Source organism: Xenopus laevis, chromosome 6L (genome assembly GCF_017654675.1).
Source record: "Xenopus laevis strain J_2021 chromosome 6L, Xenopus_laevis_v10.1, whole genome shotgun sequence".
NCBI lineage: Eukaryota > Metazoa > Chordata > Amphibia > Anura > Pipidae > Xenopus > Xenopus laevis.
The window spans coordinates 160,752,579-160,778,411 of record NC_054381.1 but is presented as its reverse complement, the minus strand read 5'-3'; the positions used below and the strand labels follow the sequence as shown (position 1 = coordinate 160,778,411).

Sequence of the window (25,833 nt, the reverse complement as noted above, 5' to 3'; positions counted from 1 at the left end):
GGAATTATCGGATGTCCAAATTCCGTATCACAAAATTTCCTCCGTTGGCAAAATATATGAGGTATGTAAAAAATGTTTCTATTGCTTAAACGTCTGTGTTAATTATAAAAAAATATTAATATTTTTTATCTTTTTTCCCAGGGCATTACGGAAGATAGCTTATCGTGCTTTCATCGTATGGATTTACACTTTTTTGGGTCTACATAATCGTAGGGTAATACCTGCTTGTGTTGTACGTGACATTAGGGAAAAATTTCCAGACCCCAAAGGAAAATACACTGGATTTTTAAAAGCAAGAGACTACTTTGCAGAAGACATGGCGTTGGAGTCTGACTAGATATTGTGTTTTATCTACTGTTTGTTTTCAATCAAAAAAGTATATACGCTTGGAAAATTTAAATTTATTATATTGTGCTGTTTGATATTGGTTGTATATCCAAATAATAAAAATGTTCTTTTTTGAGTCTGTCTATCGTTTTTTTTATATAATGAATATGTATTATATATAGGAACAGTAACACCAAAAAATGTATGTGTTTTAAATTAAAGAAGAAATAATATAGTGCTGATCTACGCTGTTAAAAATTATCTGTTTGCATCAGAAATATTACTATAGTTCATATAACAAGCTGCTGTGTAGCAATTAGACAAATACAAAAATGGATATAGGCTACATGGTAAGTCATGCGTAACCGCATTATGTTCTAAATAAAATATAACATTATTTTGTACATAGCTTATCTGCTATATCAGCTGTGTTACTTACGTATTTTCCACCGTTAAATGTCTGCCCCCATGGCTACACAGCAAATTATTTAAATAAACAATAATATTGCTTCTGAAGCAAAAGCTGCAGTTTTACAAGAGCAGGACAACACGCCAATATATTTGTATTACTTTCAAACATTTTAATTTTTTGCTGTTCATTGTCCTTTATTAATTAGATATCAATGTTTAATTGGGAAAGGACACTTTTCAAATACATATACCAAGAGCTAGTACTGCTACTAGTACTAGTACTGCTAGTAATTGCCCCCCCCCAAAAATAAAAATGTCCTGTAACTTGTATATTTTAATTGAAAGTATTTATTAAACAACTGAAATATATTAAAACCTTATAAATTCTGCAGTTAACAAAATATATATTAAATTAAGAAACACAACAAATTATAGCAAATGCTTAGTCACCTTGTTTTGTAATTTAAAGTAATCAAATTCACATGGTAAGGTGACGTGAAATATTTTAAGTTATTTTTATACAGATCTTGTATATCAACTTAACTTCGAGAAAAACGAGATAAATGCTTTGCTACAATTAAGCTCTTTTCTGGTCATTCCACTGTTGCAATGTTTTGTGGCATTTCTGTTGATGTTGAAGACCAGTCATGTTTCAGTTCACCACTTAAGATACGGACAGTGTTTGCAAGTATTTCAAATAGATGGTCATCAACCACCTCTTCATAAATCGGTTTTGCCACCCAGTCTTTTTTTTGTTTGGGAAACACAATTTTGAACCTTTTCTCACCAACAGAAAGAGAGCTTTTCTTGGCACTTTTGATTGTAGCATGCTTTCTGTGAACATTGTGGTTGTGCGACAATGCAGCAAGGGTGGTTCTAGCCAACATGGAGTCCATTTTAAAAGAGAGTCTCTTGGGCCTAAATCTTAAGACTTTGCTGTGAAAGTTCTCAAGGTCTCCTGTATGGCAGAATTTGTCAATTTTTGCAAGGTCGTTGACAAATTTTTTTTCATTGATTATCTCAGCGAGAATCGAATGAGCGGGGTGATTAGCACCAATCCATTTTGTATCTTTCTTTTCGGCATTGGTCAGTCTACGATGCTGACATTTCTTGTAATACTTGAGTGATCTGAAAGAATGTTTATTGGCAATATGGTATAGTACGGATTTCCATTTATCGACTAAAATCTTTGAGTTCTGCTTACACGCTTGTGAACTCCACCACAAATGATTTGTAATGCCACTAATCCAGCTTGCGATGTCTTTACATTTCCTTTTTCTACTTGCAGCTCTAAGTTTTTTGGTTAGATTTTTGCACATGTGCCAAACATCAAATTGATGGTCAATTTTAGTGTATTTGGTCCTCATCAAAGTGCGAATAGTGCTGTGCCGAACCGTTGCAACTATTTTCACTTTATTTTTTCCTTTTTGACCAGAGTAGTGAGACACTTATCCAAACCTTCACACTCCATCTGTGCAGATGTCTTTCCAAAACCAAGCTGTTCTATATGGAAATGCACGATTTTTTTGGAAATAACATCGATCATGGTATAAGTGCAATATTTAGCAGAATATCCGGGGCTGTCAAATTGACCATCTCCGGCCAAAACGACAGGTTTGCATAAAATGGTTCTTTTTAAATCCTCTTTTTCTTTTTTCCACTGGTGGTCAATCGCAGGGAACACATAGTTCCTTTGATATTTGTAAAACGTTGTGTGGCTGATGAATGGAATATTTAGCAATTTGAAAATATCCTGAATTTTTTGAAATGTTGATCCAGAAAGAATTACAGACCCTGCAATTTCAACATTTCCTACTGATGTCTTTCCTAATACAGGTTGCGAGTTCCACAACAGAGAATGGTGACCACTTAAAACAGTATAATTTGACAGTTAACATACTTCCGTCTTCGGTTTTTTGAAAATCTACAATGGGAGCTTGGCAAGGAGGATCGACATTGTGTTGACAACGAACAATTCTTAACAATTCATCCAATTTGTTGTCGTAGATAATAAATTTCTTTTTTGATTGAAACTTATCTGTTGAGAATGCTTGTTCCTCAGACTGTTTAATTGTGTCATTTCCACTACTGGTATCATCTGATGATGAAAGTCTTTCAATGTCAAATGTAGAATCTTTGGGTTCTACAAATGAGGGTGAGGATAGAATAAATGAATCGGCTGTAATGCTAGACGTTTCTGCTCTTGGTGTTGATATGATGTTGCTCGGTGTAACCGACGATTGGATGGGTGACAGAATATCAATTGGCTTGTCAATAGGTTTAGAGGGAGTTGAGAATGAAACTGGGTAAAGATGATCTTTGTGAATTTGAACTACATCAGCTGCAATATACTCATCTCCACTTTGGGTAGCAATTTCTTTAGTAATAATGCGTTTTGTTTGAGTAGAACAATTTTTGCATATTGTACATGCCATACACGCGACGTTATTTGTATTCATAGTTGGATCAGTCTGTGTTGCTATAGTTGATAGTCTAGACACCGCTCTTATTATTGTTGAAGAGGTTGTTGGTTGCTCATCATCCACTCTTCTTCTTTTGGCTGATGGGATTGCAGATGGAGTTGTTGGTACTGTTATGACAGTTGTCACTGGAACATGTACATTTTCGAATACTGTTGGAACGGCATTATTTTTTAAAATTCTTTTTGAGCCACTTTGTGTGTAAGATTCTTCTGTGAAATGCTTAGAACACATTCTGAAGTTGGAAGTTTTCCAGCCAAGAAGAATTCTTTGGGCAAGTGGTTCCAGATCCTCAGCGTGCTGTCCTGTTTGCAAAAGCCAATTTTTGATTCTTTCGATATTTTTCGGGAAGGGATGGAGCACAACATCAGGGTACAATAATTTTTGACCACTACGATGAGGGCATCCGTTAACAATACATTTAGGCATGATTTTGATGTACTGAAAGAAAAAAAAAAAATCATTCTCAATAAAATTGAAATAGTCATCCTTTTTTTTTTTTGAATATAATACAATTGAAAATGTTTAGTTATTGAAATAAAATGTTCAAACACAACTATGTTTTCACTAATAAGTCAAATACCGATATGACTTACAAATAGCAAACAGATTTGTCCAAAATTCGTTTTAAAAATCTTTAGTGCAGTACTGCAAGTTGGAGATATATCACCCCTTCCTCCCCCCCCCCAGCAGCCTAACAACAGAACAATGGGAAGGTAACCAGATAGCAGCTCCCTAACACAAGATAACAGCTGCCTGGTAGATCTAAGAACAACACTCAATAGTAAAATCCAGGTCCCACTGAGACACATTCAGTTACATTGAGTAGGAGAAACAACAGCCTGCCAGAAAGCATTTCTCTCCTAATGTGCAGGCACAAGTCACATGACCAGGGGCAGCTGGGAAATCAATAAAATGTCTAGCCCCATGTCAGATTTCTAAACTGAATATAAAAAAAAATCTGTTTGCTCTTTTGAGAAACGGAATCCAGTGCAGAATTCTGCTGGAGTAGCACTATTAACTGATGTGTTTTGAAAAAAACATGATTTTCCATGAACTTTTAGTTGTAGTGATTGGGACTTTTGATTGGACTTTGTGCCAACAGTTAAAGTATGACTTCCCTCCACAATTTCAACACTAAACTATAATGTTAGCATTAGTTCATTGCAGAAAATTAAAAAATATTAGTTGTTCGAATTATAATAAATAAATTATGAATTAATTAAATTAATTAAATACATGTTATATATCAAGTAGTAATAAAATAGTTATAAAAAAAAGTTAGATCAATAAATGCAGAATGTACTTCCTGTGTAACATATTTTAATAAATTGTATGTTAGTGTAATAAATTTAATCAGTTGATTTACTATAAACACATCAAATTGTGGCTTCATGAAATTAATATAATCATATTAAAAAGAAATACTCTATAAATGATTTTGACTAAAAATAAAAATTATGGATTTTAGATTGCATAATTTTTTAAAAGTGGCAAATATAAATTCAAATATTATATAGGTGCATTATTTATATAACACCAAGGTACACTTCAATTTAAGTCAAGTTAAAGGACCAGTAACCTTAAAAAAAAATGTTTAAAAATTCGTTAGTGCACAACAAAAAATAAACACCAAGACAAATGAAACTTTTAAAAAGCAAAGCCTTTATTAAGAAATAACTTACAGAAAATCCACTTCCTGTCCTCTTCAGAAACGGCGAAAAGGCGACCATCCACACTGCATCGATCGATTTCTCCTCCCTGGCTCCTCACTGACGTCCAGCAGCAGCAGCGTCTCTCCTTCCCCGTGCATCGGCTTCCCTCCTCCGCTCTCTTCATCTCCCTGGTGGGTGCATTCCAGAGCTGCCTATAGATCACGAGCGCATGTGTCTCTACTGGCAGCATTGTGCGCAGCTTCCACAGCAGCAGCTCCTTGTCAGCGCTTGGGAAGAAGACAGAGGGGAGGGCTGGGGCCGGCACGAGCGCATGTGTCTCTACTGGCAGCATTGTGCGCAGCTTCCCAAACGGCGGCTCCTCGTCAGAGCTGGGGAAGAGGACAGAGGGGAGGGCTGGGGCCGGCTGGGGATTTTCCCTTGTGCCTTCAGAGACTCTGTTTACGCATATGGCTGCCCCTAAGCAGACAGCCATGCTCCTGCACAACAGCGACCCTTCCTTGCTCCTGCACAACAGCGAACCCACGGAAGCCAGGGTGTCTTCTTTCTTCAAGAATCTGCTGGGCCCCGAATCAAGGAGGAGAAGAAGCCAAATGCTGCCACTAGAAAAGCCAGGGAGGAGAAATCGAATGCTGCAGGATGGATGGTAGCCTTTTCTGAAGAGGACAGGAAGTGGACTTTCTGTAAGTTATTTTTTAATAAAGGCTTTGCTATTTTAAAATTTAATTTGTGTTGGTGTTTTTTTTTTTGTTGTATATTAACGAATTTTCAAAATAAATTTTTTTATGTTACTGGTCCTTTAACATTCACAAATGATGAATAGACTCTAAGGAACAATAGTCTAATTAGATTAGTCTGTAGACGTTATCAAAAGGATTAAAGAGACACTGAGACAGACTATGTCTAAGTCAAAAGATACAGCGATCAATCCACATAGCTTTATTTGCATTTCTAAAGAGCCTAAACAAACCTCAGACAAGCAAAAAGTTGTAGACACTAGACGTTTTGAAAAGCTTTGAATAAGAGTACTACTACTACTAAAGCCTATAGATACCATTGTGAACGCATACAATACAGGAACAGTCTAAGGTGATTAAACAGTACTGATGTGCCTGAATAAACATCAGACTCACCAACTGTATAGTCAGGATAGGATAACATTAGGAAGGTAGTGATACACAATTTTTTTTACTAAGAAAACAAAAAAAAATAGAATTATGGAACATCATTGAAGTTTGAATTTGTGTATCTATTATTAACAAAGGATGAATTATTTTATTTTGAAAATCTGTATTGTACTTAAAAAAATGTTTTAAAAAAAACCCACAATTTTTTTTAAAAATATCCTAACAGCAAGTAATGATAGTTTAATCAAACATTAAATTTATACTCAGCATATTGCTGACTTAGCCAACCGTTTATGAATTTAAATTTGCCATTGATTAATTGTATAACCACAACATCAGGAGAAATACATCATTAAATTAATAATATATTAAAGATTGTTAAAAAAATAAAAGTATTGATTAAACAATAATGCTTCAAAATTGCTTGATGAAGCCAAACAAATGATCTCTGTATGATTAATAAACTGTATGATTATTAAGTATATTATTATAGTTGTACAAATATAATATTCATCGTAAAATATATAAATATATTTTTATATGTTGCTATGTTATCATAGCTTTTGTTCCTCACCGCTCTCAGCCTGGTAAAAGTGAATATTTATCAGCTCGCAGCGCACCGCAAGCGCTTGATGCTGACTGTCTGGAGAAAACCGGGTAATGAATATTTGCTAACGGTCTAGCGTTGCCATAGTTACTTGACGCTGTAAGGCGATTGGTCAGGGGGCGTGTGCTGAGGGGTCAATGATGACGATCGCATATGCTAATTCCTATGCGCGTCATCATGGCTTGGGGAAAGGAAGCGCCCACTGTACTTGCGCAGTGGGTGTTAATTGTACACCGCACATCGAGGCTGCCTCTGGCAGCCTGAAACAAGATGCCTCTGTGAAGCGTGACGTCACCCCACTCTGCCACTGCAGTCTGCGTTAAAGAGCAACAGCTTACTGTCCATTGAGCAAATTAGTATTTTCAAAGGCTGAGTAAGTACTATTTGTAAAGGCCATTGATTTGAGGCCTATTTATCCTTTGCCTTTCCTTCTCCTTTAAGATGGACCTCGAGGGGAAGAGAAAAGAGAAAAAAGCTCACGCGACAATTGAACCCGAGTAGGCTTGTCCCACTTTTTCTCCTCCCAAAAAGCTAACCAGTTCACTGTTTTTTCGCCCTATACAGTCTGACTTCACAGCACAGCCCTTATGGTCATAATTAACAGGAATTTCCTTCCTAACAGCAACTTTCATAAGCAGACAGCAGCTATCTTACACTACCAGACTTCCAATGACGGAAAAGATGTCTTCCAACCAAACCTACAGAGAATGTGTTGGTTTGAGAATAGATTAAAACAGAAAAGAGGGCTAGCCAAAAGCAAGGCAATGCGTTAGTGTGGTAGTTATAGACAGAGAGAGTGGGTAAGCAAAAGTGTTTTAAAAGAGAGAAATGGAGATAAAGAGAGGAAAATAAAGAGAGAGAGCAGGAAACCAAGGAGTATAACAAGAGAAACAGCTAGTTAACATATAGCCTTATGTTGTAAATCATGCAACACTCTTCCTTCACTCACACAAAAGGACAATTACAATTACAACACCATGTGATGGTCTCTTCCTTAGGAAAACCCCCTATCCTGGAGGAAGTAGGAGTCAATAGACTGCAGGGAACAGCAGAGAGGTATAACAAAAATGTAAAAAATGTTCCAAAAAGTTCAAAGAGAACTTTGCTGTTATGAAATGTAAAGATGAAAATCTATTATATACAATAGAACAACTGTTAGGGTTATATGCAGGGGATGTACCTCCCCCCAATATCCCAATATACCTTTTCAAAAACCTAAGACAACATGGCCGCTGGCACATGTGCTTAAAGACAAAGACAAAATGGGCACTGGCACATGTGCTATTTCAAAATGGCGTAGGCTCCCCCTGTTCAGCGCTCAGCAAGGGCTAGAAACTTGGTTTGTAATTCAGATTGGTAGGATTCTTACCCAACCTCCAATATTGAAACTTGTAATAATAAAAGCAATACAATCCTCCCAAACTAAAGATTTTCTCAAGGATGAAACCTATAGAGTCGCAATTTTAAAACAAACACCACTTAGTAGACAGACCGAAAACAAACACAAATGAAAATAACAATGATTCTAAATCCCCTCTAGATACTGTTGGCCATATCTGCTGCTACAAGATTATCCTACAACCACCCGACTTACACAGAAACTCCCTCCACTGGTCTGAATCACTCACAGATCCTCCAGCAGGGGCAATAACAGTCCCTTATGGTTAAATAAATAAACGAATAAACCCCACAGCAGTTATGCAGATATGCCCCAACCAGTACCTGGGAAGTTAATACTGAAAAACACCACACATACACCCAAAAGGTTCTTTTGGTAGATTTTTACCTGATTCCAGCAGCCTAGAGACCACAAATCAATTTGCAGACAGCAAAAACTTTCTCAAATATGAGAGTATCAAAACAAAAATGTCTTACCTCAATGCCGGCCTTTTTGCTGCCCAAAATAAAATATGGCCCCTTTTAATTCTGCTGAAATTAAGGGAAAAATTGAACCACCTGCATTAGGCTCGCCATCTGTTGTGGTAGAATTAAATGATCTTTTGCCTTAATGGACAATCGATCCGGAAACCTTGATGTATCGTGTGGTGATGTTGCGCAATCCCCCGGAAATAACGTCACAGCAGTCGTTCTTAGCTGGGGTCCAGTATTCTGCCTCCCTCTACAATGGCCAGTGGTTTATTATACACCAAGACAAAAGGTGGTTTTACAATATATCCAATCAATGAGCATGTTATGCTATGAATCAATTGGTGGAACCAGCACACAGACACGTCCATAGAAGAGGGAGGGGAAAGGTAGACTGCCCTAGGCAAACAAAAGACACCAGGACAAAAGGCACTTCCCCCGGTAATATACATATACACAGACACAGTGATCTTAGCATGGCTTGTACTGATCTTGTAAAAGTACATCTTTGTTCAGTGGTCCGTATTCCTCAATCCCAACCGGCGCCACACCCGACATGCTGCAGTCATGCCTGATGAACACAAATCGGATGGGAATCAGAATGATCGGGCGACTGTGCAAATGTCGGTCGTTAAGACACTTATCCCGCATCGATGGCGGACATATGGCGAAATATGAAAAATTTCCACGTCAGCGTGTATGGAGCAGGCTGACTCTCGGAGCACCCCGGGAGGCAGTGGCTCTAATACGGGTGGTGGGGGGAGTGCAAGGAAGGAAAGACAGGTTTTAGTTATAGGGGATTCAATTATTAGAAAGGTGGATAGGGGAATCTGTCGCAAGGCCCCTACATGCCGAACAGTCTGCTGCTTGCCTGGTGCTAGGGTTCTGCATGTGGTGGAACAGTCTGCTGCTTGCCTGGTGCTAGGGTTCGGCATGTGGTGGAACGAGTGGACAGATTATTGGAAGGGGCTGGGGAAGACCCAGCGGTCTTGGTACACATAGGTACCAATGACAAAGTTAGAGGAGGTGGTGAAGTCCTTGATTTTAAAAAACTAGGTGTAAAGCTGAGGGCGAGGACTTCTAAGGTAATTTTCTCAGAGATATTACCTGAGCCACGAGAAACGCTAAGGAGACAGCGGGAGCGTAGGGAGATTAATGCGTGGCTAAAAGATTGGTGTAGGGAGGAGGGTTTTGGGTTTTTGGAGAACTGGGCCGATTTTTCAGTCGGCTACAGGCTCTTTGCTAGGGATGGGGGCACCTCAATGATGATGGGGCAGCTGTTTTGGGAGAGAAGATGGCTAGAGGGTTGGAGGAGATTTTAAACTAGGTGTGGGGGGGAGGGTTCAATAAAAGATTCAGTGGAAGACAGGTTAGATGAGATAGTGGGCAAAGAAAGGGAAAATGGGGGAGGAGGTTTGGCTGGGGTTACTGTTAAGGATAGGGAGGAGCACATGTCATATGTTCAATATGGTGCCAGTATTAAATGTATGTTTGTAAATGCAACAAGTCTGACTGGTAAAATGGGAGAACTGGAGGTGCTGGTGATGGAAGGAAAATATGATGTGATTGGTGTGGCCGAAACATGGCTGAATGAGTCACATGACTGGGCAGTAAATATCAGTGGCTATACTTTGTTTCGGAGGGACAGAGGCAATAGAAAAGGAGGAGGGGTATGTCTGTATGTTAGGCAGGATTTAAATCTAATATAAAGGAGGAGGTTATGTTAGAAAATGAGGGGGGAGAAGTCTTATGGGTGGAGTTCTTCACCAATTGTAAAGAATCCAGCAAATTAATTGTAGGGGTCACTATAGACCCCCTAATGTAAGTGACGAGGAGGAGGCGAAGCTCCTAATGCAAATAGAAAAGGCTGCTAGTTTAGGTAAAGTAATGATAATGGGGGATTTTAATTAGCCAGATATTGACTGGAGCAACAGTACTGCCAGATCAGTTAATGGGAACAAGTTTATAAACTGTTACATGACAATTTTATGGCACAGGTTGTTGAGGAGCCAACCAGAAAAAATGCTATTGTGGATCTAGTGATCTCTAATGAGCCAGAACTTATAGCAAATGTGCAAGTCATTGAACCCCTGGGTAATAGTGACCATAATGTTATATCATTTAATGTCTGGTGCAAAAAACTAATATATACTGGGGCAACACAAACCAGGAATTTTGCAAAAGCTAATTTTAATGCCTTGAGGGCTGCCCTACAGAGTATTGATTGGGGCATTAAGTTTTCAGCTAAAAACACAGAACAGAAATGGTTGTCCTTTAAAATGATATTAAATCATTACTGTTCTCAATTTATTCCCTTAAGGACTAAACGTAGAAGCTCTAAGAATCATCCTGTGTGGCTTAATACAGAAGTAAAGAAGTTAATGGGAAAGAAGAGAAAGGCATTTAATAACTACAAATCTGTAGGGACAGAAGCTGCATTTAATGAATATAAACACTGTAATAAATGTTGTAAATCAGCAATCCGGAAGGCTAAGAAAAGAAATGAAGAGTTAATTGCGGTGGAGGTGAAAACTAACCCTAAAAAGTTTTTTAAATATATTAATAGTAAAAAGATGCAGGTTGAGAGTGTTGCTCCATTAAATAATGGTACCAGTATGGTTGTAACAGATACAGATAAGGCAAATGTGTTAAATCAGTTCTTTTCTTCTGTGTATACAATAGAGGAGTGTGAGTTCCCAGGCTCACTTAATAACTGCACGAATGGTTCAGCTCAATCTAGTCAGTGGCTGACTCAGGATATGATTCAAAAAGCTTTAATACAAATCAATGTAAACAAGGCTCCAGGGCCTGATGGCATACACCCCGGGTTCTAAGAGAGCTTAGTTCAGTTTTAGACCAGCCCTTATTTCTGATTTTCTCAGATTCACTGTCATCTGGTATGGTGCCTATGGATTGGAGAAAAGCTGATGTTATTCCAATATTTAAAAAGGGATTAGGATCTCAGCTTGGCAATTATAGGCCAGTAAGTCTGACATCTGTGGTGGGCAAATTATTTGAAGGTTTGTTAAGGGATCACATTCAAAATTTTGTCCTAATGAATGGCATTATGAGCAACAATCAGCATGGCTTTATGAAGGATAGCACAATGTGGATCAACAATAGTGTTTAGCCGCACACCACTTACTTGCTTGCTGGGTGCATCCGTATCCCTGGCAGCCTCCAAGCCAAATATTGCACAGATATATGAAGTGGGAAGGAGCACACCAAAATGTCCAGGCAATGCCTTAATTCATATGCAGATTTATTGAGTGCATAAGCTTTCGGGGTCAGAACCCCTTCCTCAGGTGCAATACAGAAACAATGAACACAGTGCAATTTAAACATTCCACCCCCCAGTGCACACAGGAAACCAAACCCTGCATGTGACTTGTTAACCCTTCCAGACCTTACAATAACGCATGAATCCCAAGTGATTGTAGTCAATCTGTGTGTATATTACACGAATTAAATATCATAGTCCTCTTTATCTGAAAAATGTAACAATAAATATCTTGTTAAAAACAAAGTTACAAAATAGTATATGCAATGTAACAAAATAGTATATACAATATATAAAATCTATAGAAAACATCTCAATCCAAAACATTCATTAAGCCCCCTGGGGGAAAGCGAATCTATTTTGTTAATCCAAAAAGCCTCCCTCCTGAGTAACTGCTGATTAATATTACCCCCTCTGGGCATCCTGATCTGCTCCAATATAGTCCACCTCACCTGGGCAGCAGTATGCTTTGCATGATAAAAATGTTTAGCCACTGATAGTTCAGTTATGAATTTAGCTGCATCTTCATTTTATAATTTTTCTTTTTCGGGATTGTAATTCCTTATATTGCTTTTATGTTCATTTAGACGAATTTTTATACACCTTGATGTTTGCCCAACATAGGGCAAACCACACGGGCACATAATCAGATATATTACATTGGAGCTGTTACAAGTGAAGTGGCCTCTTATCTTAAGTGGAGTTCCTTTGGTGGGATGCGCTATACTGTCACCCTTAATAATACCTGTACAGTGTGCGCATTTAATACACTCAAAGGTACCCATTCTCAGAGGTGCTAGCAGTCCTGTCGTTTTTGGTTTTTCCAGAATCTTTTTGGAGACTGTCTGGCCAATTGTTTTCCCTCGTCTGTAAGAAAATTGTGGGGTGTCCCTAAAGATTTTCCCTACTTCCTTATCATTTCTTAGAATTTTCCAATTTTTCAATATGCTTCTTTTTACAAATGGAGTTAGAATGCCAAAAGTTGTGACAAATGTTATTCTATTATTTCTAGGTTTTTTTATTGTTTGTTTCCCTTTTCTTGCGAGCAAATCTTCACGTTTGATTTTTTTAATTTCCTGGTTGACCATTTGTAAATTTTCTTTATTATAGCCCCGTTCTGCAAATTTTTTAACCATTCCCTCGGATTCCAGGTCATCCAATTTGTCATTAGAGGTAATTCTCCTAACCCTCTTTAGTTGGCCATGGGGTAGACTTTTAAATACTCCTGGGGGATGGCAACTGCTAGGCAATAGAGTGATGTTACAGTCAGTTGGTTTGTAATGCATTGTAGTGGTTAGGCTATTGTCCACAATTGAAATATTGACATCCAAGAAGGCCAGTGTTTGCTCCGAATATTCGGATGTGAATTTAATTGTCTGATGTGCCTTATTTAGTTCTTGTGTCATTATTTCAAATTGTTCTATATTGCCATCCCACACTAGAAATATGTCGTCCACATAGCGCCAATAATGCAGAATACGTTCTTTCCACTTAGGATTATTTAGTATATATTTATTTTCAAATTCATACATGAACGTATTCGCATATATTGGCGCCATGTTCGCCCCCATTGCGCAGCCCATTTGTTGGACAAAAAATTGTTCCAAAAAGATGAAATAATTTCGTGTGAGGACCAGATCCAAAACATTACATGCAAAATTAATTTCATAAGTTTTCAAAGGTAGCAGTGACAAAAATTTTCGTATACATTCTACACCTTCCATATGGGGGATGGTAGAATAAAGGTCACACACATCAAGGGAACACAACAAGACCTTTCTGTCAGGTAATTGTATCTTTAGTAATTTGTTCAAAAAATCAGTTGTGTCCAACAAGCATGTGTGTAATAATTCAAACAAGGGCTGACACATTACATCCAAATATATTGCCAAAGGTTGTAATATAGAGCCGCATCCAGACACGATCGGCCTGCCTGGTGGTTTCAAGGTGGATTTGTGGATTTTCGGGAGAAAGTAAATGTAAGGAACTTGTGGCCATTGAACAGTTAAGATATTAAATGTATCTTGAGTAATAATGCCATCCCTAAGTGCTCCCTCTAGGAAAAAATCTATTTCTCGTTTAAAGGTCTCCGTAGGATTAAAAGTAAGTTTTTTATACCGACATTCATCATTCAGCTGACGAAAAGCTTCAGTAATATAGGCGTGCCGATCAAGTACTACCACTGCACCCCCTTTATCGGCAGCATGAACGATAACATCACTCTATTGCCTAGCAGTTGCCATCCCCCAGGAGTATTTAAAAGTCTACCCCATGGCCAACTAAAGAGGGTTAGGAGAATTACCTCTAATGACAAATTGTATGACCTGGAATCCGAGGGAATGGTTAAAAAATTTGCAGAACGGGGCTATAATAAAGAAAATTTACAAATGGTCAACCAGGAAATTAAAAAAATCAAACGTGAAGATTTGCTCGCCAGAAAAGGGAAACAAACAATAAAAAAACCTAGAAATAATAGAATAACATTTGTCACAACTTTTGGCATTCTAACTCCATTTGTAAAAAGAAGCATATTGAAAAATTGGAAAATTCTAAGAAATGATAAGGAAGTAGGGAAAATCTTTAGGGACACCCCACAATTTTCTTACAGACGAGGGAAAACAATTGGCCAGACAGTCTCCAAAAAGATTCTGGAAAAACCAAAAACGACAGGACTGCTAGCACCTCTGAGAATGGGGACCTTTGAGTGTATTAAATGCGCACACTATACAGGTATTATTAAGGGTGACAGTATAGCGCATCCCACCAAAGGAACTCCAATTAAGATAAGAGGCCACTTCACTTGTAACAGCTCCAATGTAATATATCTGATTAAGTGCCCGTGTGGTTTGCCCTATGTTGGGCAAACATCAAGGTGTATAAAAATTCGTCTAAATGAACATAAAAGCAATATAAGGAATTACAATCCCGAAAAAGAAAAATTAAAAAATGAAGATGCAGCTAAATTCATAACTGAACTATCAGTGGCTAAACATTTTTATCATGCAAAGCATACTGCTGCCCAGGTGAGGTGGACTATATTGGAGCAGATCAGGATGCCCAGAGGGGGTAATATTAATCAGCAGTTACTCAGGAGGGAGGCTTTTTGGATTAACAAAATAGATTCGCTTTCCCCCAGGGGGCTTAATGAATGTTTTGGATTGAGATGTTTTCTATAGATTTTATATATTGTATATACTATTTTGTTACATTGTTTTTAACAAGATATTTATTGTTACATTTTTCAGATAAAGAGGACTATGATATTTGATTCGTGTAATATACACACAGATTGACTACAATCACTTGGGATTCATGCGTTATTGTAAGGTCTGGAAGGGTTAACAAGTCACATGCAGGGTTTGGTTTCCTGTGTGCACTGGGGGGTGGAATGTTTAAATTGCACTGTGTTCATTGTTTCTGTATTGCACCTGAGGAAGGGGTTCTGACCCCGAAAGCTTATGCACTCAATAAATCTGCATATGAATTAAGGCATTGCCTGGACATTTTGGTGTGCTCCTTCCCACTTCATATATTTATGAAGGATAGGTCATGTCAGACAAATTTTTATGATGTGGTAAGTAATATGCTGGACAGTGGGGGGCAGTAGATGTGATCTATTTGGATTTTTTCATCCACATGTTCGCACACTCAAAGTAAAAACAACTTGGCAAAAAAGGTGGTTTGAGAGTAAATTTTTACTATTTGTTCAAAAAAGCATTTAATACAAACAATGCCTTACAATATGGCATAATATTCACAATGTTTTAAAAGTAAATATCAACCACCCATTAGTTATATACAGCAAAAAAGAAGACAGCAAGGGAGCGGATACACCTACCAGAAAAATGAGAATGACCCCAACGTTTCGGCACCAAGGCCTTTGTCAAGGGGATTCTCTATTTGGATTTTGCCAAAGCGTTTGATACTGTGCCCCACAAACGACTGCTTTCTAAACTAAGGTCTGTTGGGCTTAATGAAGTCGTTTGCACATGGATAGGAAACTGGCTACAGGATCGGGTACAGAGGGTGGTTGTTAATGGGACATTCTCTACTTGGAGTAAGGTTCTTAGTGGGGTCCCCCAGGGCTCAGTATTGGGGACACTTTTATTTAACTTGTTCATTAATGACTTAGGGGAGGGGATTGTAAGTAATGTATCAGTGTTTGCAGATGAGACAAAATTATCAGCCCAATTAATTCCATCCAGGATGTGGCACTTGCAACAGGATCTTGACTAACTGGCAATCTGGGCAGCTAAGTGGCAAATGAGATTCAATGTTGATAAATGTAAAGTCCTGCACCTGGGATGTAACAATATCCACTTATACCCTTAATGGGACTGCACTAGGCAAATCCATAATGGAGACGGAGCTTGGAGTCCTTGTAGATAATAAACCTGTCTGTAGCAAGTAATGCCAGTCAGCAGCATCAAGGGCAAATAAGGGCTTGACTTGTATTAAATGGGGCAGAGAGTCACGGGAGGAGGGGGTCCCACTGTATAGAGCACTGGTAAGGCCCCATCTAGAATATGCCCTACAGTTTTGGTCTCCATCACTCAAACAGGACATTATTGTATTAGAGAGGGGACAGAGAAGGGCAACTAAGCTGGTAAAGGGAAAATCTTAGCTATGAGGAAAGACTGGCCAAATTGGGGATGTTCACGCTGGAGAAGAGGCTCTTAAGGGGAGATATGATAACTATGTATAAATATATAAGGGGATCATATAATAATCTCTCTAATGATTTATTTACCAGTAGGTCTTTCCAGCTGACGCAAGGTCACCCATTCCGATTAGAAGAAAAGAGGTTCCGCCTAAATATTGGGAAGGGGTTTGTTACAGTGAGACCTGTGAAGATGTGGAATTGTCTCCCTGAATCAGTGGTACAGGCTGATACATTAGATAGGTACAAGGAAGGGTCGGATGCTTTATTCACCAGTAGCTCCTCCCAGCAGACAGGAGGGAGCCAATGAGATTAGAGGAGGGAAAGGGGTGTTACAGGGAGAGCTGGGAAGTGAATCAGTGGTACAGGCTGATACATTAGATAGGTACAAGGAAGGGTCGGATGCTTCATTCACCAGTAGCTCCTCCCAGCAGACAGGAGGGAGCCAATGAGATTAGAGGAGGGAAAGGGGTGTTACAGGGAGAGCTGGGAAGTGAATCAGGGGTACAGGCTGATACATTAGATAGGTACAAGGAAGGGTCGGATGCTTTATTCACCAGTAGCTCCTCCCAGCAGACAGGAGGGAGCCAATGAGATTAGAGTAGGGAAAGGGGTGTTACAGGGAGAGCTGGGAAGTGAATCAGTGGTACAGGCTGATACATTAGATAGGTATAAGGAAGGGTTGGATGCTTTATTCACCAGTAGCTCCTCCCAGCAGACAGGAGGGAGCCAATGAGATTAGAGGAGGGAAAGGGGTGTTACAGGGAGAGCTGGGAAGTGAATCAGGGGTACAGGCTGATACATTAGATAGGTACAAGGAAGGGTCGGATGCTTTATTCACCAGTAGCTCCTCCCAGCACACAGGAGGGAGCCAATGAGATTAGAGGAGGGAAAGGGGTGTTACAGGGAGAGCTGGGAAGTGAATCAGTGGTACAGGCTGATACATTAGATAGGTATAAGGAAGGGTTGGATGCTTTATTCACCAGTAGCTCCTCCCAGCAGACAGGAGGGAGCCAATGAGATTAGAGTAGGGAAAGGGGTGTTACAGGGAGAGCTGGGAAGTGAATCAGGGGTACAGGCTGATACATTAGATAGGTATAAGAAGGGGTTGGATGGTGTTTAGCAAGTGAGGGAATACAGGGATATGGGAGATAGCTCATAGTACAAGTTAATTCAGGGACTGGTCCCATTGCCATTTTGGAGTCAGGAAGGAATGTTTCTCCCTCTGAGGCAAATTGGAGAGACTTCAGATGGGGTTTTTTGCCTTCCTCTGGATCAACTGGCAGATAGGTAGTTAATTAAAAAAAAAAAAAAAAAGGTTGAACTCGATGGACATGTGTCTTTTTTCAACCTTACTTACTATGTAACTATGTTACTATGTATTACCCTGATAATGGTCTGCTTGTGTTTCACAGTTACTAGTGATCAATGCTATCAATTAACCCTTTCCATTAAAATTTTTGAAATTAAATAGATTGCACAAATATAATTAATTACAATATCTTGATGTGAACAAAAGCCATTTGTTGTAAAATTATTCATCATCATCATCATCATCATATATAAAGTAATAGCAATAAATAGGTTGTAAATATATATACCAGTAAATATGATATATGTAGTTGAGTTGTGGAATGGTACTTACAGATGGAATTACAGTTACAATAAACAATATCAATAAATGTTTTAAAGAGGTAATTCATTCAAATTGATGGTACATTGATAATAATAAAGTTAATTGATACTAGAACTATGCAACATGTACTGACACTCTTCCACATGGTCTGCAATCATGTCCCAAATTATACATGATACAGGTATGGGACCTGTTATCCAGAATGCTCGGGAACTGGGGTTTTCCGGATAATGGATCTTTCCGTAATTTGGGTCTTTGGGACCTGTTATCCAGAATGATCGGGACCTAGGGGTTTCCGGATAAGGGATCTTTCCGTAATTTGGGTCTTCATGCCTTAAGTCTACTAGAAAATCATATAAACATTAAATAAACCCAATAGGCTGGTTTTGCCTCCAATAAGGATTAATTATATCTTAGTTGGGATCAAGTACATGCGACTGTTTTATTATTACACAGAAAAAGGAAATCATTTTTAAAAATTTGGATTATTTGGATAAAATGGAGTTTATGGGAGACAGCCATTCCGTAATTCGGAGCTTTCTGGATATCGGGTTTCCGGATAAGGGATCCTATACCTGTATACAAACAAAAACATGTTCAGATATCAAATTTTTAGATCATACCATAAATGAAAAACTATCCCATATAAACCACAGTACAATGTTATTATATTGGAATGCTTATGTCAAAATATCACAGTAAACTATGTTTAGGATAATGTTTGTGAAAAAATAAAAATATGTCAATATAATATGGTATGTGATGGCAAAAATCTTGAGCTTTTGCTTTGCCAAATGTTTTTTTACGTATTTAAGTGTTTAGACTTCGAATTGATTAGTAAAAGTTTAGTAGGGATACTGCCGTTCATGCAAGTTAGTTAACAATCAATAAGAAAGGAAATGCATTAGTGATACAGGTATGGGACCTGTTATCCAGAATGCTCGGGACCTGGGGTATTCCGGACAATGGATCTTTCCGTAATTTGGGTCTTCATGCCTTAAGTCTACTAGTCTACAGACTAGTCTAAGAGACTATGGGGTATATTTATCAAAGAGTGAATTTAGAGATCTCCACAGTCCTCTAAGGTAAAATTACGCCACTCTCTATTCATTTCTATGGGATTTTTAAAAGAGTATTTATCAATGGGTGAAATTGAAAGTTCATCCTTTGATAAATACAGGTATGGGACCTGTTATCCAGAATGCTTGGGACCTGGGGTTTTCCAGATAACGGATCTTTCCGTAATTTGGGTCTTCATGCCTTAAATCTATCAGAAATTAATTTAAACATGAAATAAACCCAATAGGCTGGTTTTGCTTCCAATAAGGATTAATTATATCTTAGTTGGGATCAAGTACAAGCGACTGTTTTATTATTACACAGAAAAGGGAAATCATTTTTAAAAATTTGGATTATTTGGATAAAATGGAGTCTATAGGAGACTGGATTCTGGATATCGGGTTTCTGGATAAGGGATCCCATACCTGTATTAGAGAAATTAGTAATTTTAGACAAGTAGAGTGACAAAAATAAAATAGAAAGTATTAGAAGTGAGACACTTAGGGGCCGATTCACTAACTTCGAGTGAAGGATTCGAAGGAAAAAAACTTCGAATTTTGAAGTTTTTTTGGGCTACTTCGACCATCGAATGGGCTACTTTGACCTTCGACTACGACTTTGAATCGAAGGATTCGTAGTAAAAATCGTTCGACTATTCAACCATTCGATAGTCGAAGTACTGTCTCTTTAAAAAAAACTTCGACCCCCTAGTTCACCACCTAAAAGCTACCGAACTCAATGTTAGCCTATGGGGAAGGTCCCCATAGGCTTGGCTAACTTTTTTTGATCGAAGGATATTCCTTTGATCATTGAATTAAAATCCTTTGAATTGTTCGATTCGAAGGATTTTATCGTTCGATCGAAGGAATTATCCTTCGATCGTTCGATCGAACTATCTGCGCTAAATCCTTCGACTTTGATATTCGAAGTCGAAGGATTTTAATTCCTAGTCGAATATCGAGGGTTAATTAACCCTCGATATTCAACCCTTAGTGAATCGGCCCCATACAGAAAAAGAAGTTGTTAGTGATGTGAAATATGTTGTTACATATAAAAGTAACTATACAGGATATTAATTAAACAATGGAAAGTTAAAACAAATACAGAAAGAAGAAGAAGAAGGAAACAAACATGAGATAAACTTATCTGTGACCTGGAGGTTGAACAGCCGTTAAAGAGATAAACTTTTCTCTTTAATTATAGTGAATCTAAATTTTAAATGCAAACTAATATTACTGAATAGATTAAATGTATCCCTTAAGTATTGTTTGCATGTCTTTCAGCAGTGTCTAAAACGACTCACACAGATCTGGTTCTCTGGTCTGAAGCTTTAAACACCTGCAAAATAAAACCTACATTAGAGAAATTCACACCAGTGCTGATGGTTTCTATTCAAGAAATAAAACAAACATTATACTAGATTCCCAACTCTGATATAAAAAGTATAAATGCAAAATTATTTAATTTAATTCATTTGTAACCTTTTTTAGAGATCATGGAACCCAGAATATCTTTCTTATACTTTAAAGGGATACTGTCATGGGAAAAAATATTTTTTTTCAAAATGAATCAGTTAATAGTGCTGCTCCAGCAGAATTCTGCACTGAAATCCATTTCTCAAAAGAGCAAACAGATTTTTTTATATTCAATTTTGAAATCTGACATGGGGCTAGACATATTGTCAATTTCCCAGCTGCCCCCAGTCATGTGACTTGTGCTCTGATAAACTTCAGTCACTCTTTACTGCTGTACTGCAAGTTGGAGTGATATCACCCCCTCCCCCAGCAGCCTAACAACAGAACAATGGGAAGGTAACCAGATAACAGCTCCCTAAAGGTGGCCATACATGGATAGATCCGCTCGTTTGGCGGATCTCCCTCTGATATGCCCACCTTGAGGTGGGCAATATCGGGCAGATCCGATCATGGGCCCAACGATCGGACCTAGCATTCGGCAAACGGGCGGTCGGATCGCGGGACCGCATCAACGAACAGATGCGGCCGCGATCCGACGGGATTTTCTGTCCCATCCGATTGAGATCTGGCCGACTTTCGGCCAGATCTCGATCGGGGAAGCCCGTCGGGGGCCCCCATACACGGGCCAATAAACAGTCTGTCGGCAGCTTTTATCGGCCCGTGTATGGCCACCTTAACAGCTGCCTGGTAGATCTAAGAACAACACTCAATAGTAAAAACCCATGTCCCACTGAGACACATTCAGTTACATTGAGAAGGAAAAACAGCAGCCTGCCAGAAAGCATTTCTCTTCTTAAAGGGATACTGTCATGGGAAAAAAAAAGAGCAAACAGAGCAAAACAAAGAGCAAACAGAGTTTTTTATATTCAATTTTAAAATCTGACATGGGGCTAGACATTTTGTCAATTTCCCAGCTGCCCCCAGTCATGTGACTTGTGCCTGCACTTTAGGAGAGAAATGCTTTCTGGCAGGCTGTTGTTTCTCCTACTCAATGTAACTGAATGTGTCTCAGTGGGACCTGGATTTTACTATTGAGTGCTGTTCTTAGATCTACCAGGCAGCTGTTATCTTGTGTTAGGGAGCTGCTATCTGGTTACCTTCCCATTGTTCTGTTGTTTGGCTGCTGGGAGGGAAAAGGGAGGGGGTGATATCAGTCCAACTTGCAGTACAGCAGTAAAGAGTGACTGAAGTTTATCAGAGCACAAGTCACATGACTTGGGGCAGCTGGGAAATTGACAATATGTCTAGCCCCATGTCAGATTTCAAAATTGAATATAAAAAAATCTGTTTGCTCTTTTGAGAAATGGATTTCAGTGCAGAATTCTGCTGGAGCAGCACTATTAACTGATGCGTTTTGAAAAAAACATGTTTTCCAATGACAGTATCCCTTTAAACCTAACCTCCATTGTCAAAACAGAACACGAGGTTTACATTTCTACATTTACACTTTTGGTGTCATTTATTTGTATGGATAATTGCTGCTCTTATGGTTTTTACATATACATTGCTGTACGTTTGAATTTCACACGGAAATGTGGGAATAATTGCAGCATTCAAGTTGTTCAAGTTGTTGAAACCCACCAAAACCTTTTGAAATGACACTGGTGCAATATTAGATATTTCTATGAGTCCGTTGGATTAACCCTGTTAGTTGCATCAGTTGAAGTGTTACAAGGATCACTTTCTTGTGCAACAACACAATTCTTATTACTTCTCCTCCTATTCAAATGACATGATGTTACACTGTCACTAGGGTTGCCACCTTTTAAAATAACCTTTACCGGCAGGTGGAGGGGCGGTCTTAAAGGGGCGGAGCCGAGACGATAAAGGGGCGGGGCCGGGTGCACCATTGGCTGGCCAGATCGTGACGTCAAAGGGGGTGGAGCCAAACATGCGAATTTGGCAAGAAGCCCAGGAAAAAAGGTAAGTTTGGAGCAGGCTGGGGGCAGGCCACGGGCTTCTTTTAAGTGTATAACAAATTTACCTACAGCTACATTGCGGGTAAATTTGTGATACCGGCCCCAGCCTTGGCTGGTGTTTTACCGGCTAGGCCGGCAAAATACCGGCCGGGTGGCAACACTACTGTCAGCTGTCAGTTTGTTGATACTGCGCTGGAGGGGCAAATTCACTAAGATTCGTAGTTGCGCCAGGCGTTACTTTGCCGCACTTTGCCAGGCGTAGTTTCGTCATCGCTCCACAAATTCACTAAAATCCGAAGTTGCACTCAGGGGTAGCATAAGGTTGCAAAGTTGCGCTAGCGTTGATTCGCTAAGCGAAGCGAAGTTACGCTAGCGATGGTTAATTTGCATACGGCGCCAAATTCAAATTTCGATGGAGGTATATGTAGCATCACTACACAAGCCTGGGAAACCTTCAAAACATCAAATACAATTTTTATTTTGCCCTACACATGTGCCCACTGTATAGTTAAGGTGCCATGAGTCAGGAAATGTAGGGGGGAAGGAGGGGAGGCCCCAAAAAATGTTTTTGATCTTTTTCAGCCTATCACCCATAATATAGAAAAAACGCCAGCGTTTTTTGGGACTTAGAAAAAATTTGAACTTTTTTTGAACCAATCCCTATCTACTCTATTGCGCTTCGCCTGGTCTGAGGTGGCGAAGGAAGTCTAGTGTAAAAGGTAGCGTTCAGAACAATGCGCGTTAGTGAATTTGCGTAGTTACGTCCATTGCAAAAATTCACCAGGCGTAAGGGTGCGAAGTAACACTAGCGAATCTACGCCAGCGTTCGTTAGTGAATTTGCAAAGTAACGAAAATGACCAACGCTAGGGAATTGACGCTAGCGTTAGGCGCTTCGGCGCTTAGTGAATTTGCCCCGAGGAGGACAACTCAATGTCTACAATTTTTTAACTGAACCAGCAGTGTTTCTATATAAGAATACTGTAAATTGTAACTGACCTGCAGCTTTATAGTTAATGATAGGGAAAGGATTACTAAATCCATAATTTACCTGTAAATCCTTCCCTTTTTATTTATTCATCATTGGGATACAGTAACCAGACTGTCCTGATTTCTCAATTATCTATAAATGGCCTGTCACTTATTCATATAACATGGAACAAGACAATGGGTTACAAAAGGAAAAGTTAACAAGACAAGGGTTATAAAAGCTTCTGTGCTGCCTGGCGAAACACTACTTATAGATATATCCTTCCTTAGACTAATAATATCTTCACTGGGTTGCGAACCTTGTGGTACCATTCTATCTCGAGTTTTTAAAAAAGAAACTTACTTACCAAGAGCTGAGATGATCAATCCTCGTGTGATCAGAACCACAGGACCCCAACGAAGACCCCATAAATGTCGGATAGATGTCGTATTCAAATTTACAGATAATATAAGATATATATTGTCGCTCGTCTATCGATATGATTCTCCACTAGGGATATATGATTCTCACCCACAATGATTAAGTCTCTCTTGGATTTAAATACTTACTCAAGTCAAGCCTGGCCCCGAAGTTTCCCCTGGGCCTGACTTGAACCAAACAGATTCACTCAGGAAATTAAGCAGACAGCTTTATTTGAGGTATACATTAATACAGAGTATTAAATAATAGCTCACACATCCTGAAAGCTCGTGAGGACGTTGGGGGACAATAAGCAATACAACAGATGACTATTTAACCATTTCTTCTTCCATGGGGCTGATCCAGAGGCATCCAATCATCTTTCTTGTTTTAGCATAACTGTGTCACTATTTCCATCTTAGGGACAGACTCACAGTCTCAGTACAAAAGCCAAATAAGGTGCAACTTCTGTATCAGCTCAGTGTCCAGAATGGTATCTATGCTCTAGTTTCTGAAACTATATGTGTCTTGCTTGGCCTTTCTCTATACTTGTGACATGAGACAACAGACGGATTCCTTGGAGTCAACAAGACCCCAGAAGTGTTAGACCCTAAAGGGATGACCCCATTAGAGAAGTCAGGGTACAGGGACCCGACGAACGAGGTTAGTTAGTATGCAGTATAGTGACTGTTATAACACTCTCTAGGAGAGTGAGTCAGTGAGTATTAGTTAGTAACAGCAGCTTTGAGCTCCACCAAGGAGGATAGAAGGGAGTAGCTCTCCCTCAGGCTCTTTGTCTGTAGTGAAGGGACCACAGTACTGACAAGGGAATCAGGTTTTTGTTCTATTCCTGTTCCACGTCTATTGTCGGGATCCAGACAACATGAGCTACCGATAAACTGGAAGGTGTTACTTTCAACTTCCCCCGCTATTCCTTCAGTGGTGCCTCTATGCTGAGTCTGCTTCATCTTTGATTGTACCTGGCTCTTATTGATCGACCTCATGTACTGTGAGTATTATTACCCCTGTGCTGCTTTAGGCTAAGGCCACACTAGGCGATAGCGCCGCGATTTGACTCGCGGCGACTTTTCACCGCGACTTTTAAGCCGCAATCGCTGGGGAAACTTTTGCGCTGGCGTCTATGGGGAATCGCGTAAAATCGCCAGCGTAAAAACACACGCGGCGATCTTTTTTCTATTGTCGCTCGAAATCACCTAGCGAGGCAATTTCGAGCGACAGTAGAGAAAAGATCGCCGCGTGTGTTTTTACGCTGGCGATTTTACGCGATTCCCCATAGACGCCAGCGCAAAAGTTTCCCCAGCGATTGCTTAAAAGTCGCTGCGAGTCAAATCGCGGCGCTATCGCCTAGTGTGGCCTTAGCCTTATATTGAATAAAACCTCGAGTGTCCTTCTCTATTATTCAACATCTTTGGCAGTAAAGAGGTAAAGTTCAGCAATGCCCTCACATGTTCCTTCCTCCTAGTGAAGGTCCATCCTGCTGAAAGAGGCTCCAATGTAGCCCTCAATCTACTCTACTAGTTGGTCTAGTTAAGGGTTACATTCATTAGCCAAAGTGGGTGCTTTACGGGAAACAAATTGGATTGATTGGGTTTGCTGTATGTCTTTTAGGGTCACCATATAATATGGGAAGAAATTGTTTCGTAATACGGCAAACTTTGCTAAACTCTACCGAATATTCTGTTGGAAAATAAATACTCGAACCTCCTTGATGGTCATCTTTTATGGAGGGGGGAGGTTTTGGCAGTAATTCTTCACATTTACATTTTTTAGCCCGAAAATAAGCCGATTGTATTCGATTTTTATAGAATAGCCCGAGCAGGTTGTTTATTTTTTCTCAATTAACTCTAAGTTGGTGGTGTTGATGGTATGTCAGGTATACAATGGCTTTTAAAGATTTAGAGGGT

General features: G+C 39.2%; 1 protein-coding gene across 3 annotated transcripts; it reads right to left on the bottom strand.

The window, feature by feature from the left end:
- Positions 1 to 1,068: 1,068 nt before the first annotated feature.
- LOC121394769 lies at positions 1,069 to 9,241 on the bottom strand. Of its 3 annotated transcripts, XM_041566684.1 has the most exons (3): positions 8,501 to 9,241; positions 4,904 to 5,547; positions 1,069 to 3,659 (listed from the first exon to the last, which is right to left on the bottom strand). In XM_041566684.1, exons 2-3 carry the CDS (start codon positions 4,949 to 4,951, stop codon positions 2,541 to 2,543), a joined length of 1,167 nt encoding a protein of 388 aa, XP_041422618.1. In that variant the 5' UTR covers positions 4,952 to 5,547; positions 8,501 to 9,241; the 3' UTR covers positions 1,069 to 2,540. The 3 variants fall into 3 exon arrangements, with proteins under 3 accessions (XP_041422618.1, XP_041422619.1, XP_041422620.1); XM_041566685.1 differs by lacking the exon at positions 4,904 to 5,547 and having other exon boundaries at positions 8,501 to 9,232; XM_041566686.1 differs by lacking the exon at positions 8,501 to 9,241 and having other exon boundaries at positions 4,904 to 5,546.
- Positions 9,242 to 25,833: the final 16,592 nt, after the last annotated feature.

Coding starts and splice junctions, on each gene's coding strand:
- LOC121394769 (XM_041566684.1), bottom strand. CDS start 4,951: ATGGTCGCCTTTTCGCCGTTTCTGAAGAGGACAGGAAGTGGATTTTCT. Junction 3,660..4,903: donor GGACAGGAAGTGGATTTTCT/GTAAGTTATTTC, acceptor TTTTTCTTTCAG/TACATCAAAATCATGCCTAA.